Source organism: Lynx canadensis, chromosome B1, assembly GCF_007474595.2.
Source record: "Lynx canadensis isolate LIC74 chromosome B1, mLynCan4.pri.v2, whole genome shotgun sequence".
Classification (NCBI taxonomy): Eukaryota; Metazoa; Chordata; class Mammalia; order Carnivora; family Felidae; genus Lynx; species Lynx canadensis.
This window is the reverse complement of record NC_044306.2, coordinates 189,940,944-189,959,136: the sequence shown is the minus strand read 5'-3', so window position 1 is coordinate 189,959,136 and position 18,193 is coordinate 189,940,944. Positions and strand designations below refer to the sequence as shown.

At 38.5% G+C, this 18,193-nt stretch overlaps 1 protein-coding gene across 2 annotated transcripts in view; it reads left to right on the top strand.

Annotated features, from left to right (window-relative positions):
* SLIT2 (slit guidance ligand 2) overlaps nucleotides 1–18,193 on the top strand; it is a 377,203-nt gene that overhangs the window by 326,561 nt on the left and 32,449 nt on the right. For both annotated transcript variants that reach the window (XM_030314130.1, XM_030314128.1), the window contains one exon: nucleotides 353–492. In XM_030314130.1, the coding sequence (XP_030169990.1) occupies nucleotides 353–492 (140 nt within the window). The remainder of the gene's footprint in view (nucleotides 1–352; nucleotides 493–18,193) is intronic.

The following is an 18,193-nucleotide window of genomic DNA, read 5'->3' as shown; positions in this document are numbered from 1 at the left end:
TGTTTTAGACCTGCAAATACATTGGATATATTGACTTATAGGACTATGGGGCTATTTGCCATCTTGCAGCCGGCAAAGCTTCTCTTTTTTCAAATTGTTTCTGATTTGGGGGATACTACTTTAAACTCATACCTACTACATGTCTTTTAAAAGTACTTTGAAGTTTAATTTCGTAACAGTTAAAATGTCTGTAATGGATGAGCATGTTTAGCTTTTTTCAGTATTTAGACTATATAGTTCTAAAATGCAGCAAAGACGTGCTTTTTTGTTGTTTTATTTTCGTTGTTTTTTTTTGTTTGTTTGTTTGTTTGGTTTTTTTTTTTTTTTTGGTCTTTTCTCCCCTGGTGTTCAGGTGTATTTGTGCTGATGGATTTGAAGGAGAAAATTGTGAAGTCAATGTTGATGACTGTGAAGATAACGATTGTGAAAATAACTCTACGTGCGTCGATGGAATTAACAACTACACGTGCCTTTGCCCACCTGAGTACACAGGTAAGGAGAAGCGAAAATGCTGTGCCATCAGTAGTGTACCTGTTTGAAAGCATCAGTGGCCCTGTGTCGTATGCGTATAGTAAGCATTGTATTATTCCATAACCGGTAGGTGTTTTGAAAATTAGATGTAATGTGAATAACAGACAAAAATGGTTTGGATCAACCAAATAAAAGATGCAGCAAGCTCAAACCACAGACATCTACATAAAGTCATGCTACCCAGCAAAAGTTACCATTCTGAAGCTTTTATTCCCACAACTGTAAAGCATTTTCACCTCTCCTGTGCAAACCAACCCACCAATACATATGGAAAAGAGGCCACTTTTTCACAGTCAAAACACAATTAAGCATTTGAGATTACTTGTGTCCCTAGGTGTTTCTTCACTAGTGAATGTTTTCCTCTAGTAACTCCTGTCCTTCAAAATAAAACAGAATCAGGAAGATATTGAGCACATTGGATAATCTCATGATTATCACCTTTTTCCTGACGTTTCGTATTTTAAGGTGATAAATTTCATAACTCTGTCTGAACTGATAAACTTCCCTGCACAAACCAATTTGCTATAAAGGCAACATCAAGCTTCGGCTAACCCTGTTATGTCAATATATCTATTTTGATGGATTTTGGTGGCTATGAATAAGAAGTGAAATAGTTGCTATCTCGTTTCCTTAATAAACCACTTAGTTTTAAAGTTGATGGAGAAAAGAGAATGTTACACATTCGATTTACAAGAAAAGATGGGGAAGTAGATTCTGTGACTCTGTTCAAAGTTACCATTTTCATTTTGATGGGTATTTTTCATTAACTATGTATTTCCATATGATTCAATACATAGTTAAGAATAGCAGAGGATAAGATAACTGGGTAGATGACTGAGGTTAACATCTCTAAACATGAAAAGATGAGAGCACATCTGTATGATTCACTTTCCCAGAGACTTGTCAGGGTAGCATTGAAATGTAAGCTTTATGGAATACACAAACTTTGCATTTCAATAAGTACTTTTCCTGATGGGAAAATGCTAGATAAAAAACAAGCATTCTATTTTGATATCCCAGATTTGTTTGAGTGCCTTTGAACCTGCCTTTTCCATATTTGTTTGTTTTGGGTTTTTTTTCACACCAGTGAAGCATCTGATGTCATATAGTGTAATATACTAAGTTTCCAGTAGGAATTTGAACATGTTGTATCATAATTGTTCTATTACATATATGCAGCCTTGGACCCCTTAGTGACTAGTTTGAATTCTTTGATATTTCACATTAATAAAGGATAGCAAATATATTCAACAGGTACTCATTCTAAAATGGTTGGGAAGTGTAGGTGCTACATAGCTTTGACATTCACACTAATATTACTTGTGTCACACCTCAGAGAGTTGCCAATGGCCTGCATGCACAGACAGATCCTGGGGCCCTTGGAGCTACCCTGAGAATTTGAGTTTTCTTGGCTGAGCTAACTTAGACTTGAACAAGAAGCCCGATGTTTGCACTAAAATCTGTTACCTAGTACCTTCTTAGGAGAGAGAAGTTCTGTTTTCCTCTCATTGTTCTAATCATTATCTTAAGGGCTTAATTTTTGGAAGCCTCTTTAAACTTACCTCCACTTGACCAGGCTAAACTGGACCTAAGCATTTCAAGCACATTTGGATTAGTCAGTGTGCTCCTGAGCACAGAGACCAAGAATTTATCTATATGCCCTGATGAAAACCGAGGCTTGAAAGCACTTTGTATTCAGGTTCTTAGACGCCTTTTTTATGATAATTTACAGAAGGTGGCAAACTCTCCTCAGTTGGTTTGGAGAGGGGTCCACCGGCTTTGGCTTTAGATTTGCTGTATCTTATTTCTTACCCATTTCTTTTGAGTCTTCACCTTACCTTCTCTTCCAAGCTTCCTTCCTGTACCTTCTCCTCTTGATCACGTTTTCTCCATCCTAAGTGATCCAGTTCACTGCAACTTCCTCTAGAAGTGTTATGAAGCCTCATTTTCCCCGTGTCAGATCTCTTTTTATGAAACACATCAAAAAACCCCAAAGTTTAGCAAAACCGCTTTTTAGCCAAAATGTGACATCTATAAAGGCCATCATGTGGGAACCTGCCATGACTATCTGTCCAGAATCACGGTTCTCAACAGGAACTGAGACTCTTAGATGTTTTTAGTCATAGCTATTGCAAATACTGGTTTGCCTTAATTTGGGCAAAGAATTAACAAAAATACTGAACTCAGTAGAAAGCTCACAGTGTACAAAACATGGAGATATTACCACTGTCACTGGGCTGGGTCTTGGGGACAACAAGGAGTTTGACAGTTGGCATTAGAGCAGATATCTAAACTGGGCACATACTCACCCATTAGCTGTAGTATTTTGGTCCACATGTGAAACGAGCTCATTTACAAAATATCAAGCAACCATCTGCAGATTTTGAAATGAGTGGCACATAAGTGGCCTTTAATTATAGGAAGTATAAATTGGACTCTAGAGTTTCATATCACACTTCATCCAAGCCTGCAGTTAGGGAGGATTTTTTTTTTTTTTTAATAATGTGGCTATATTGTTTCAGATTTAAGTTTGGAATCTGATTAATGAGTATGAGACCTGGGAAGAGAAACCGTGCTGTGCTCAGGGAATATAATCATGTTGTCATTGTTTACAAATCACTCAAGTCAGAAGTTGCTTTTCTGTTTGGAGATGTTTTACTCTGTACCCCCAGAGGCAAACAATGAGAAAGTGAACTGGTTAGTAGTAACAAATAAAACTTCATAGGAAAAGGTTGTAAATTATTATGGTGAAAGGTTTTACCGTTGGCACCTGTGTCAAGACTCAGAAATGGACATCACGTTGCTAACGGAGGAAATTCAAAGACCCGAAAGCAGTCTGACAGAGAACTTACTATGTGATGGGTAGGCTGTACGATAGAATGAACTGCCATTGGGAAATTAAATTTATTTAAGCCCTTGTGACCAAAACACCACAGTAAATAGTGATTGATTTATTAGAGGAGAAAACTCTCCGTTCTTTCCTGCTGCAGGGATCGACAACATAATTTTTAAGGGTCAGTATTGTTTTTTATTATCTAAATCTTTGCAATACTTTTCCCACCTGGGTTACCAAAACTATTCTTTTCTACCTAACTCAAGCCATCCTCTGTCCTTCTAGTTGCATAATATGACTGTTGCTTGCTAGTATTTTTCAGAGGATTAATTTTTGGAAATTTTAATTCACTGTGATTTTAAATTAAATTTTAAGGATTTTAAATTTAAATGCTAAGGATTCAGGAAGTAGGACTCTGGAATAATTAAATAATTTAAAAATTCAGTCTGGGGTGTTAATTTCAGCTTGCAAAATTGTTTTTGTTTTTAATCATTATTATATCCTTCCTAAAAAGAGTGCATATCTTGGAGGTATATTTTTATGGAATTCCTCAAGTTATAAATTAGAAAGTATATTAGCTCAAAACCTAGAAAAATGAGAATCGTGTATATAGCATCCCTGCAAAGCTGAAAAACTTGACACTTATTCTCAAGCTCTGGTATGAACTTAGTTGTTTGAATCGAAAAATATGTTTTCGCATGTTTCCTGAGAGTCAGAACCCTGGATCAGCTACGTCAAGACTGTGCTTCCTAACACTATTCTCATGGGACCATATACAAAGATGACACAAAGTTGGTCTCAGTCTAAACCACGGTATTACTTAATGGGATGACATCAGTTCAGGAAATGAAAGCTTCCATACAAATTGGGCATGTAAGGACTTAGAAAGTATTTTGTGGAAAATATTCAGACCATTTTAGCTTTTCCATTTTGTGCCGTTATTTCTTCATTTTCCGAACCTCCGATGCCCACACACAAACCATGAAGTGCACGTCTTAAAAAGTAAACCTGCTGGTTGTTAAATGAACTCGTTGAGATGCAGACCTCTCGCTGCCTGGGATGGCATTTACCTTTTGCCTCATTTACTCCATGTTTGTGCGTGTGGCCCTGCCGTAGGTAAGAAATCTGAGCCTTGCTTTAGTTTGCTCTCACCCTTGGCTTCTCTGTTAATGCCGCACATTGGCTTCGTGTGCTCTGCTGTTGTACTGCAATGTAAAAAGTCTTTTGTCTCTTCTGTCTTTGTCGCTGCCAGCTGCTAATCTGAATGAGGTGGAAAAAGGTTAGTTGCCTTTTAAGTCTACTATGATTTTCATTTTAGTTTCCCTTTTTTCTTTTAAAGCTACACAGATGTTATTGTGTGTACAACGTAAAAAGACTGTTGACAGAATCTGAAACCAGTATCTCAAATCATTCATTCAGATCCTTGCCATACACATAGCTATGCCAAACACTGTAAAAAGGGCATCTGAAGTGCACTTTACCAATTTCCAGAAGGCTCTGAAATTCTCTGGGAAGAAGGGGTGGCTAAAAAGAAAGATGAATGTTTTCTACTTCCTACTTGTCTGTATGCTTTTACTCTTTAAAGATACCACAAACATGAATTACTTTTACAATGAAAAACATAGGTCATTCAGTACAGAGATAGGGTGTAGATATAAAAATTTTTTAATACTGGGAATTTTCCCATGACATTAAACTAACACCTTTAGTAATTTGAAACATGTAAAATACTGGAAGATGTTTGTATTTATTAAAACGTTTTATGAAATAAATATTACAAAGCCCAAGAGGTTGATTTTGAGACTCACATTGTCAAACACAGTATAAAATGTCATAACTACTAGGCAGTATTTTTAAAGCATAAAAAGACCTATATCTAATCATGGACATCAATATGGTCCAAATAGATCCCCCAAAACATCAGGGCCCAGGAAAGGAAGTCCTAGAGTAATTAGGGTGATAGGCATTTCTGGAGAATTATCATGAAATCTTTGTGAAATTTTAGCTTAAAGATTCAGAATTATTACTAATAACATTGGATTTTTACTCATTCAGCTGATTGGACGTTTTCAAGTGTCATGTGTAGACACAGTGTCCTAAAAGCACAATATGTGCTTGTCTTGACATTTCTGATTATATGTGAAACATTTGCAGTAGGGTGATAGGGCTAACATAGAATGCATTAAATAGCAGCTCTCTTTGTCTCTGCTTGCTAAGGACTCCATTGTTTTTTCTGTTGCATTATTCAGGTGATATGCTGTGTTTGGTCACTTAACTCTTACTACGTACAGAGTTAAGTTGAAAAATATGAAAAAAAAATGGCTTCATATTTTAGAATTTTAAAATATAGCCTGTGCAGTTCTCTGAAGATTAATAAATCCAATAATATCCTTGATCAGATGTCATCTTTTCTTTTTAAAAGTACTAAAGTAATTGGTGGTCTGGGGCAGGGATGTTTAATGTTTGCTTCTATCTCAGAGTAATAATAGCAATTGTTCTGTTTTAGGAATATACCATAAATAGTTATATATACTCTCAGGAACAAGGTTGGCAGTGTGATAGTATTTTAAATCACCATGTGGTTTCCTATGTTGACTAAATTTCATGCTTATGTTTATAAAAGATGCCTTCTCTTTCCAAGAATCTCCTGCTGAGTGAATTTGCTTTGAAAAGCACTCAAACTTTGCTCTATTTTTTAACCCAAAACCTCACAAGAAATTAAATTTCAACTTCTTTATAGCAGACAGCAACTTTCTTAAATAAAAAGAAGCTCCATAATTAGGTGACATATTGTTAATTGAAAAGAACGCTGTAGATGTGAACAATAAAAATTTAAGCAATAACTTGTGTAAAAGATGAGAAAACACTTACCCGAGGATGCACACCTTATAAGTAGGGATCTGAATGCAAACCAATGTCTAACTGACCCCAAGGCATGCACTGGGATTTGGGGTGGGGAGGCTTCCACTGGAATCAATTCCTTCGTATCTGCTGCTATCTTCCAGGCCTGGAACCATTTCCCATCACTCAGTGGCTCTGCCTAATTGTTTGTGATAAACAAGCTTTTCTTCTGCTGTCTCTTCAGTTCTCTGTACATAAGTGTCTTTCATGTGCATTTGGAAAGAATAAAGCTGTAGCCACAAAATTCAAATGAAGGCAAACAATCTATTTTATCTACAAGTTAAAAAAAAAAAAAAAAAAAGACAGTGCCTAATCAATGCCTGCAAAACTATTTCCCCTGATTTTTAGGCTACCTCCTTCCATATAAGGCTGGTGGGGTACTGATGAATTTTTGTAGCTAAGGGGAAAAGTTCAGATTTCTTATCCTTATAGTTAATATTATCAACTCTGGGATCTCTGGCAGTCTTTTTTTTTTTTTTTTTTTCTGGAAAACAAGGATAATGACATCTGACCCACCTCACATCCATGCCTGAGAATAACATGGAAGAATGTATGGAACAACACCTTACAGTGTTAAATATCTATACTCCAGAAACCTCAGGGGCTGCCATTCCTAACGGCATTAAGAATCCTTAAGGGAATTTTGATAAAGAAATTCCTACCTAAAGTAGATTATATGCATAATATATTCTTCCCATATTTTTCAGTACTATCTTTCTTTTTTTTTTTTTTTTCAACTCTTTCTCTATATACACTACATGATTTGGTTAGTTTCTGCATTACAAAATTTACATGTTCTTTACATACCTCTATATTTTCTGATCTCCACAATTTGTGTATTACTTTATTTTTTATTTTTATTTATTTATTTTTTAATATAATTTATTGTTTGGGGGTAGACTCCTGTGATTCATCACTTACATGCAACACCCAGTGCTCATCCCAACAAGTGCTCTCCTCAATGTTTATAGCACCTCTTTCAACAATAGCCAAATTATGGAAAGAGCCCAAATGTCCATCAACTGATGAATGGATAAAGTACTATCTTCAAATTATTATTTTGTAATTCTGTTTTCCATGCACATTTCAAATGGAAAGACTTCAGAAATAAGTCTCTAGTTCTCTTTACCCACTTGACTTGAAGTATAAGGAAATAATGAATGCTGAAGAGCTCTTGGATTTGACTGGGTTTTTTTTCTTTTTTTTTTTTTTAGGTTTTGTTATATTTTTAAAATTTTTATGATCCTTAATAATAGTGATTGCCTGTTATTAATTCTGCCTCAAGATGTTTAAGGTCTTTGTTTCAAGATCGATATAGTTGCAATCACGCTTGCAGTCTGTTTTTTGTTTGTTGGGTGGTTTTTGGTTGTTTTTTTGTTTTGTTTTGTTTTTGTTTTTTTTTTTTGGTTCCCTTATTTCATCTTATTTTATTTGTAATTTTTTACTTTCACTATTTTTTTAATAGAATTTATTGTCAGGTTGACTAACATACAGTGTGTACAGTGTGCTCTTGGTTTGGGGGGTCAATTCCCGTTATTCTGCAGTCTGTTTTAATAGAGAGAATACTCTGGCAGCCTAACAAGATTGTGTGTTTGCTTTCATCTTCCTACCTTTCAACACCAGGTCCTACTTGCTCTTTAGTTAGTAGGCAAGGCCCACTGAGCCCAAAACAACAGTTTAACTTAACCAAGCCTTATTCAATCTAATTTGGATTTATTTATCTTGAATATAAGTGTTAAATATTTCTAAGGTTTCAGTAGTTGTTGGGATTGACCACATTATTTGACACCAGTGTTCTAAAGAGGAAGTACTGAAAAATACCTTCTTTTCTGTTTATTTTCAGGGGAGGTAAATTTTTCATTTTAAAAACTCAAAAGATGTTTAAAAATACCTTATGCTGGACACTGTGCTAAGCACCAAACGTAACTTTTTTAAATGCATAAAACATCTACTAGGCAAACTCTTCGGCTTTGATTCTGTACTTCAAGTTCAAATTGGGTCAGTTATTTCACCAGTACAAAGCCATCATCTCTCATATTCCAAGAAAGTGGACAGCATAATATGGTTCCTTTACTAGTTGATAAGTGAAGATAATCTTTTTCTGAATGAAGACTAATCAAACTTTCTGGCAAACAAAACATTATGGAGCAACCCCTTTCGTATTATTTAGAACAAAAGCGAGAACAGAAGATGATTTTCCTTGTTTGAAATATCTTATCCAAATGTATAGAGTATTTTCCTGAGCCTTCCTACTTCAAAGTATGATTCACTTTATCTCATGATGTTACTTTGTGGCAATGTATCCCTTCTGCCCATGGTCCATTTTGCACACCTTTTGCACTCAGAGGACATTTATCAGTGACTATTGGATCTTCAAGAATTCACAACCCCTCAAGATCTTTTCATTATATTTCTGTACAAACCAGTGGATTTAATTAAGTTTAGAGAAGTGGGAATGATCTGAGTACCTTATTCATCATATTTTAGAGGTCAATGGACTTTCTAATTGATAGGGCAGATTTCAGTATAGTGAGCACAAATAAGAAAGCATCATATTATTAAAAAGGATCCTCAGGAAGAGTTGGCTCTTTGAAAAAAATAAGAAATAACAGCACACTCTTAGTGATGAATACAGTCAATTATTACCATCACCATTGATAAGGATACTGAATATTCAGATCAGAGACTGGGCATCTGTTCATGTTAATATGCTCTGGTGCCTGGGATTATAACCTTGAGCAGAAGATGTAACAAAGAGAGCTGGACTGGTTCTGCAAAAGAGGAGAAAATAGAAATGTTTTTCCTGCAGGTGTAGTTCAATTAACAGGTCCTGGGATGACTCCCAGAATCCCATCAACTGTGTCCACCCTCTTCTCAGTTTATCCATCTCCTTGCTACACTGAAAGATCTGTAAGAGGAGAGAGAATGTGTGTTTTTTTTTTTTAAATAGGAATAAAGAACAAATGGGAAATATACAAATTTTTATAGGAATTGGATGGAATTTTAAAATTTTGGTAATGAGAAACATTCAGATCCTTTTATCTTCCCTTTCTCAAACAAGTCACTTAAGTACTGACACTCACACTCCTACCATTCCTGAGTTCATCCTGTCTGTTTCCAATTGGAACCGTCATTATTTGGCAGATGAGATTATACAGATACCAGAGAGTCCACCAGGCTGTGCATCCAGTCCCGCCTGCAAAGCAATCCCTCAGGCTGGGATCTCAGAACACAAATCTGCTACTGATTTTCCTTATTCTCTGCTCTGCCTTAGGTTGTTCTTCATATCTCTGGGTCTCCTTCATTAATGTGTTTAAAGGTTTTTGTTGTTGTTGTTTGTTTGTTTGTTTTTCCCTTGCGGCACTTGGGTGGCTCAGATGGTTGAGCGTCAGACTTCGGCTCAGGTCATGATCTCACAGTTCGTGGGTTTGAGCCCCGCATCAGGCTCTGTGCTGACAGCTCAGAGCCTGGAGCCTGTCTCAGATTCTGTTTCTGCCTCTCTGCCCCTCCCCCGTTCTCACTCTGTCTCTGTGTGTCTCTCTCTTTCAAAAAGAAACATTAAAAAAAATTAAAGTTTTTTTTCCCTTGAAAAGCAATCAAATAAGTGCCATCTTTCACATTTTTCGACAGCCATCGAGCATCTAGTTTGTGCAAGGCAACTTGCAGGTTACTGTTTTGGATACCTTCCCTTGCTGCACCAGTTCAAATAAGATAAAATGATCACCAATCATTCAGGATTTTCCTGAGCCAAGCAAGAACTCAAAATGCAAATATTTGGGGCGCCTGGGTGGCGCAGTCAGTTAAGCGTCCGACTTCAGCCAGGTCACGATCTCGCGGTCCATGAGTTCGAGCCCCGCGTCGGGCTCTGGGCTGATGGCTCAGAGCCTGGAGCCTGCTTCCGATTCTGTGTCTCCCTCTCTCTCTGCGCCTCCCCTGTTCATGCTCTGTCTCTCTCTGTCCCAAAAATAAATAAATGTTGAAAAAAAAAATGCAAATATTTGAACAATGATGCGCTTGACCCCCCAAAACTCTGTGTCCTGGGGATTCTATAAGGAATTCAACTAGATTTCCTCCCCTGTCACAAGTATATGTGACAGTGTCATAACAGATTAAGTTTAACACCAGAATTCTGGTTCAGTTATTCAGATTGCTGTCATAAGTTCCTTTGGTATTATTGTCAGTATTAATGATCCTTTTGCATTTAAAAAAAAAACTCGTTTGGTAAGAATTTATAAATAGGAACAAGAACAGCCTGTAGTTGCAGCCCCAGAACCCTCCTCTCCCCCTTCATACACCCAGGATTCCCAGAACAGACTCTGAGATTGTTTTTTCTGTCTCAGAGAAAAAAGAAACTAAATCTGCTTATGTTACCAAAAAACTAGCAACGGTTAAGTGTTCCAGCAATGCTGTGTACCCATATCTAAAACTGTTTTTCTTGTAGACATCCTCAACCTGCATTTATAACCTATAATTTAACTTTTGAAAATAGAAATGAGATACTTAATAATTCAAATGTACTTTTTCCTATTGCTTTATTGGTATAAAACGGAAATGTTTTTTGAAGTTTATTTATTTATTTTGAGAGAGAGAGAGTGCGAGCAGGGGAAGGGTAGAGAGAGAGGGAGAATTTCAAGCAGGCTCCATGCTGCCAGCGCAGAGCCTGACCCTGGGCCCAAACCCACAAAACTGAGATCATGACCTGAGCTGAAATCAAGAGTCAGATACTCAACCAACTGAGCCATCCAGGTGCCCCTAAAACAGATGAATAGTTTGGGGGCACCTGGGTGGCTCAGTTGGTTGTGTGTCCGACTTCCACTCAGGTCATGATCTCATAGTTCGTGAGTTCGAGCCCCGCGTCAGGCTCTGTGCTGGCGGCTAGGAACCTGGAGCCTGCTTCAGATTCTGTGTCCCCATTTCTCTGCCCCTTCGCTGCTCATGCTCTGTCTCTCTCTGTCTCTAAAAGATGAATAAACGTTAAAAAAAAAAATTGTTTTTTAAACAGATGAATATTTTAAGCAGAGTGAGTTGAAGTTGAAACATTTCAGAAATCCTAATCCAGGGACCAAATAACCAACCTTGTTTCTGCTCAGCGGTCCTTGAGGTCTGAACAAGCCTAGGTGACACCTGCTGCTGCCCGGATTTCTTGGCAGGCAGACGTCAACTAATTGTACCCCCTACCTCTCCCACCCCGATAACTCTTCAAAAATGTCTTCTTAGTTTACTTTACCAAGACGAAAAATCCCATCAGGGGTACTAATGAATTGGGAACTGTGTAGTAAAGTTTTTAAGCGAGTTTCTAAGCCAGGATGCTGTCCATATTTTTTAAGTCATTTTTTTGAAAAATTATCTATTTTTGAGAGAGAATGCACAAGCAGGGAAGGGGCAGAGAGGGAGGGAGAGAAACAATCGGGCTGTCCACAGAGCCTGACATAGGGTTTGATCCCACCAACCAGAACCATGAGATCATGACCTGAGCCAAAATCAAGAGTCAGATGCGTAACCAAATGAGCCACCCAGGTGCCCCCAGTATGCTGTCCATATTTTAGTCACTAAATGAAACCCAAGGAATACTGGAAAATTAGGAGTCTTTTTTTCTTCTGTAATTTTTCCAGATTGTCACTTCTCCAGAGTAAGGACTTTATCATGCATTATCATGCATGTCCTTGAATCATTTGGTGGGTCTATCTCAAAATATTTCTTCTCAACATTTTATTATGAAAATTATTAAACTAAAGCAGCTTTGTATTTTGGTCAAATAAGAAATTCTCACACCAGGGTACATGTAAACTAATCCAATTATTAGTGGTTGATTTCCTTTTACACTATTCTTATCAGTTTCAGGAAACATTAATGTTAACTCCTACGAACTATATAGTATCTTCACTATTCATTGATTTGCCAAAGAATCACTATGGATAAAATTTTTCAACAATGTCATGAGTTAAACCAGTATTTTTTAAGAAAAGGCATGTTTAAGAAATTTGAACGTGTGGGGGAAATGTAAATTATGATTAGTGACAAGATTCAACACAGGCATCCTCCACTTATCATGAGCTTTGATGTCTTTGACATAATTTAATAAAAAAACATTATTATTTTTAAGTAATAATAATATAGATACTTGGTAGTTATTATTAGTTGTTGCTTTCATTCAAAGTTCAAGCCCATCTCCCAATTCGTTGTAAAGTTGATGAAATAAGACATTGGACTCACTTTTCTCCCTCTCTACAAACACAGTAGTTTGGGATTCCCTTGGCCCTTGTCACCTTTAATACCCTAAAAGGAGGAGAATCTTCATTACCATCTGGGCAGCCTTCCCTGTTAGCGAGACCCTAACTGATAACACCAGTTCCACTTGGAGAGAGGCCCAAGGAACTGGTCCAAATTCACCCAGACACAGTGCTTTGCAGGGAGACTTCCAGCCCTGCAGCAAATGTGGAGCCCACCTACTCTGCTGTGCTCTGCTAGACCTTGACTCTTTTGCAGTGCAGAGGTCATGGTCATGGGTTACTCCCTCTCCTTGTGCATCACCTATTCCAGAATCTGTTAGAGAATCTCAGAGACCTAAAAGAAAATTTTAGGACAAGGAGAGGACAGCCACATGAAATGAAATAGGAATGCAAAAAGATATGAGTCAAAAATAAAAAATGAAATATGGCATAAATTGAAAGTTGTATCCCCACTATAATTCTCTAATAATTTAGCATTTACCACCTATATTGGTTTGCTGTTACTGCTGTAACAAAGTACCACATAGTGGGTGGCTTAAACAACAGAAATTTAGTGACTCATGGTTCTGGAGGCTAGAAATCTGAAATTAAGGTGTCTGCAGGGTTGGTTCCTTTTGACCGTTCTGAGGGAACAATCCATGTGGGCCTTTCTCCTTGGCCTGTGGGGTCATCTTCTCCCTGTGTCTCTTCAATCTTTCCTCTATGCCGTATGTTTCTTTCTTATAAAAACATCAGCCATAATGGATTAGGGCCCACCCTAATGATTTCGTTTTAACTTCATTATCTCTGCAAAGATCCTATCTCTAAATAAGATCACATTCTGAGCTACCGGAGTATTCCAACATATCTTTTTTAGGAGACAGAGAGAGGGGACACAAATTAACCCGTAACACCACATCACTATATTTTAAACTCCTGATTTTGCCCCAGAAAACCTGGTCACTTCAAGTGTTCTCTATGTCACTGAAAAGTACTTCCAAAAATATACATACCGGAAACCTAGAAGTCTGAGATGACTCCCTCTCTCTCCCCTACTCACATCCAATCCATCACAAATTCTCATAAATTCTGCTTCCCAAACATCTCCAGGCCGTCCATCTCATCTCCTGCCACCTAAGTGCAAGTTGAATCATCCGTCATGTCCATTTTTATCTGCCCTTTTGTGGTCCATCCTTCACTGGAACCAGAATGTTCTTTTTAAAGTGCAGGTATCATCTGGCCATCCTCCAACTTAAAAACCCTTCAGTGGTACCCACTGCACGTTCTACCACATGGCCCCTGCCGGCCTCTGTGACCTCCTCTGGTGCCTTGTTTTCCCAGACTCACTCCCACTCTTTCAGAGCTGAGATTTTCCATGAATACAGCCTCCTACACAGAGCCTCTCCCCTGCTCTTCACTCTCCCCTCCCAGTGTGAATTCTTTAAAAACACTTCCCACATGGTCAGTCCCCCTCCTAAAGCACCATGACATCTTCCACTTGGCCTTTATCACACCAGCAATCTTGTAACTACTTTGAAATTATTGACTAACATCTCTCTCCTCTTCCTCTCGTGTATAATCTCCATGAGAATAGGAATATAATTTTGTTGCTATTGTAATAGTTCACCCTTTTACTACTAGCATTAGCACAGGCATTTCTTTTTTTATTTTTTTTTTTAATGTTGAATTTTGAGAGAGAAAGAGACAGAGACAGAGACAGTGCAACCAGGAGAGGGCAGAGAGAGGGAGACACAGAATCCAAAGTAGGCTCCAGGCTCTGAGCTGTCTTCACAGAGCCGATGCGGGGCTCAAACTCATGAACCATGAGATCACCACCTGAGCTGAAGCCAGATGCTTAACCAACTGAGCCACCCAGGCGCCCCTTAACACCGGTCTCTATACAAAGATGCCAGAAGTATAAATGAAGATAAAAGGAAGGGGCCCTGGTGTTCAAGAAGGAAGGAACATTAAAATCAGCTACATTCATAGATCTAAAATGAAGCAGGGGGCAAGGCTGACTGCAGGTACCCTTTCCCATAACAACCATCAAAGTGCACTGAGATTTCTGCCTCATTTCAATAAGATCACGAAATCACAACCTCAGAGGGCTCAGAGCACATACTGACACTTTGTTTTCACCACAGAATGCAATATGTTTTGAGCAGCTAACTTGCTACCTGCATTATCCATCTTTGTAGAAGCATTTTCCTTTTTGTGTGTGAGATTGTTTTAGAGCCACAGTTGACCTTGCACAATTTCAATTCCAGAAGATCATTTTACCAATGAAGAATTGGGGCCCAGAACAATAAAATAGTTCACTTTCCTGCAGCCAGACCACTGTCTTATACTGAGTAAGTTGTGGAAGGCCATTCCAAGCAATAACTCAGCGACCCAAATTTCATCTCGCCCATTAAGAGTACTTACTCCCCGGTATCTCTTTATGCTGGCTCACTGCTCACTCCAAACAGAGCATCAATTCTGATGATCTTGCTTCTAGTGTTCCACTACAAGGTGACCATAACATTTATCATTCAAATGAAGTCATCTGTGTGAGTGCATGGGGACACTATTGGTAATTACCTTGAGACAACGGGTATCAACCAGGACTGTCCTAAGTAAGCCAGGATATGTGGTCACATTACCACTACATCAAATTCTTCAGAAAAACCACATGTACAGGTGTTCAGTAAGTAGTGATTATATTTCCTCCTCGAGAGTGGGCTTTGAGGGGAGTGGGCATCACTCCTGCCTTGATCCCTTGCAGCTCATACTAGTAGAGCTGTAGAACCTGGCCATTTGCAACCCCACTCTCCCCCACACGGACCTGATAGACACAATCAAGAAGAAGCAATCCAAGAACTAGATGTCATCTTCTTACGAAAAAGACACCTGTTTACGAGATACAGTATTTTTTTTTAATTTTTTTAATGTTTATTTTTGACAGAGAGAGAGAGAGACAGAGCATGAGCAGGGGAGGCGCAGAGAGAGAGGGAGACACAGAATCCAAAGCAGGCTCCAGGCACTGAGCTGTCAGCACAGAGTCCGACACGGGGCTTGAACCCACAGACTGCGAGATCATGACCTGAGCTGAAGTCAGACCCTCAACCTACTGAGCCACCCAGGCGCCCCTTAGATACAGTGTTTTTTTATTCACAAGTTATAGCACTTTATTCACTAACCTCTGTTTCTCTGAAGAAATAATAATAGGTTTCCTGGATGACCATTCTCCACTTCTTCTCCAAAACGTAGATATCACATGGACACACACACACACACACACACACACACACACACACACACATCCACACATCCCTTTTTAAATTCTCTCTCTCTCAGGGCACCTGGGTGGCTCAATAGATAAAGCGTCTGACTTTGGCTCAGGTCATGATCTTGTGGTTTGTGAGTTCAAGCCCCGCATCAGTCTCTGTACTGACAGCTCAAAGCCTAGAGCCTGTTTCGGATTCTGTGTCTCCCTCTCTCTCTGCTCCTTCCCTGCTCACGCTGTCTCTCTCTCTCTCTCTCTCTCTCTCTCTCTCTCTCTCTCTCAAGAATAAACATTAAAAACATTTCTTTTAATTCTCTTTCTCTCTCACACACACGCAAAGCCTAAAATTGCAAGCATAAGGCAGTTTAATTTACTTATCTTTTTAGAAGTGAAATCATAAATGCCAGGCAACCATTTTGTTCCACGCTATTGCTTTGTCACTTGGGACTTTTAAGGGTACATACCTGAAAGCAAATAAAAAATCGGATTTCCTAGGATTTAGCAGAGTGGATTGGAGCCAAATTATGGAGTCAATGTTTGTCTAGACCCCTGTATCTTGAGGGGTTCATGGGTACTGAAATTTAACCAGTATGCAACTACATTGCCCTTAACCACCCCAGTGAGCTGACATATCTTTCCTACTTCCATGTTAAAAACATAAAGACCCGCTTACAGGATAACAGATTATAACATTAACTATGTATAGTACAATAAAGAATGTTTCCACCTTTCCTTATCACCTCATATTTTATCATCTCAGGAAGAAAGGTAGCCATTGATGATATTATATCAGGTAGGCCCTGGAGCATCAAAAAAGCAAATACAGTTACCTTATTTTCCATTATTTTTCCCTGATTTTTTCACTAATTTGGTACTAGCTCTGGCTATACATAGAAAGAAAGAAGGAAAGGAAAGGAAAGGAAAGGAAAGGAAAGGAAAGGAAAGGAAAGGAAAGGAAAGGAAAGGAAAGGAAGAAGGAAAAGAAAGCGACGCACAGAAAGAAAGAAGACAGAAAGAAAGAAACACAAGACCTACACTCTCCCTCCCTCCATCCTCCCTCCCGTCCCTCCCTGCCCTCACGCCCCCCCTCCCTCCCGACCCCCCCCCCGCCCCGCCCGCCCCACCCAACGCCCGCACACGAAGCCCCGCCCGCCCAGCCCCCTCCCCTTACTCCCTAGTCCCTCCCGCCCACCCGCCCTCCCTCCCCCGCCGTCCCCGCCCGTCCCTCCAATGCCTCCTTCCCTCCTCCTTCCTCCTTTGCATAATCCTTCCTCCTTCTATGACTTTCCGGCATAATTTTTCACCCTCAATACTATAAGTTTTAGGAGAAATTTTCAATAGTAACTAAAAGCATATGAGTGAACTAATGTTAGTGCATTTTATTTCTGTTCTTCCTGGAAAACGAATGCAGCTTTCAAATGTCCAACTTTTCTTTACTGGTTGAGAAGTGATCTACACTTGTACATTTGTCTGTGGAGCTTGCTACAATTCCCATCTTATGCTCAGTTCTTGAGTTTCACCTCTGTGGGACAGTATTTGAACTTTAAAACTACCTTCACTCCAACACAGCAGAATCCAATATAATTTGAAAAAAATAGTCCAATGAAAACATCTAATATTTGGCCAGAGGAAAGTTAAAGTAATGCTTAAAGGAAAGTCATAAGTACTTATTATTAATTATGGGTGACTAATTATTACCCATTGAACAGAAAATTGTCTAAATGCTAAATTGAAGTCCAAGTTCAATATAGGTCAACAAGATAGCACTCTTATCTTAAAAAGCATGTATCTTTTTTCAATAACTATTATTTTAGTGTGTCATAACATCATACTTTATAGATAGGAAGGCAAATATGCCAAGAATACTGCTCTCAGTGCTCTTACAGTCAAAGAAAGGAAATGAGGTAAACACCAGTAATATCCAGCACATCCAAAACCATACAGCCCTGTGCCCTTTCCGTATTAAATGGTTGTCAGGAACATTAAGCAACTCCATATTTATACAGTGTTTGAAACTGTCTGGCACACAGCAGTAAACACTGTATAAATATTTATTAAGTCAATAAGTAAATTCATACAATAGATGTGCCATAAGATAGGCACAGGCAAACATGAAATATAAAAATTGTACATAGCTAACAAACTCATAAAGAGGGGACATATAATGGATGGAAAAATTGACAACAGAACTTATTAAAGTGACTAAAACAAAAGGAAACACCATTAGCCCAGACCTGGAGTTGAGATAAATTCATAAAATCATAAATAGACACAGGAGACAAGAGTATAGGTTGCAAAATTTGGCTTTAAAAGTGAGTAATGGAATATAATATTTGTTAGTATTGTAATATTTGGTGACACTTAAAGGGAGACAGATCCTTTTTGAAGTAATCAGCCCATCTTCACCAGAATCAAATGTGTAGTTATGTATTGGTCACAAAGAACTATCATACA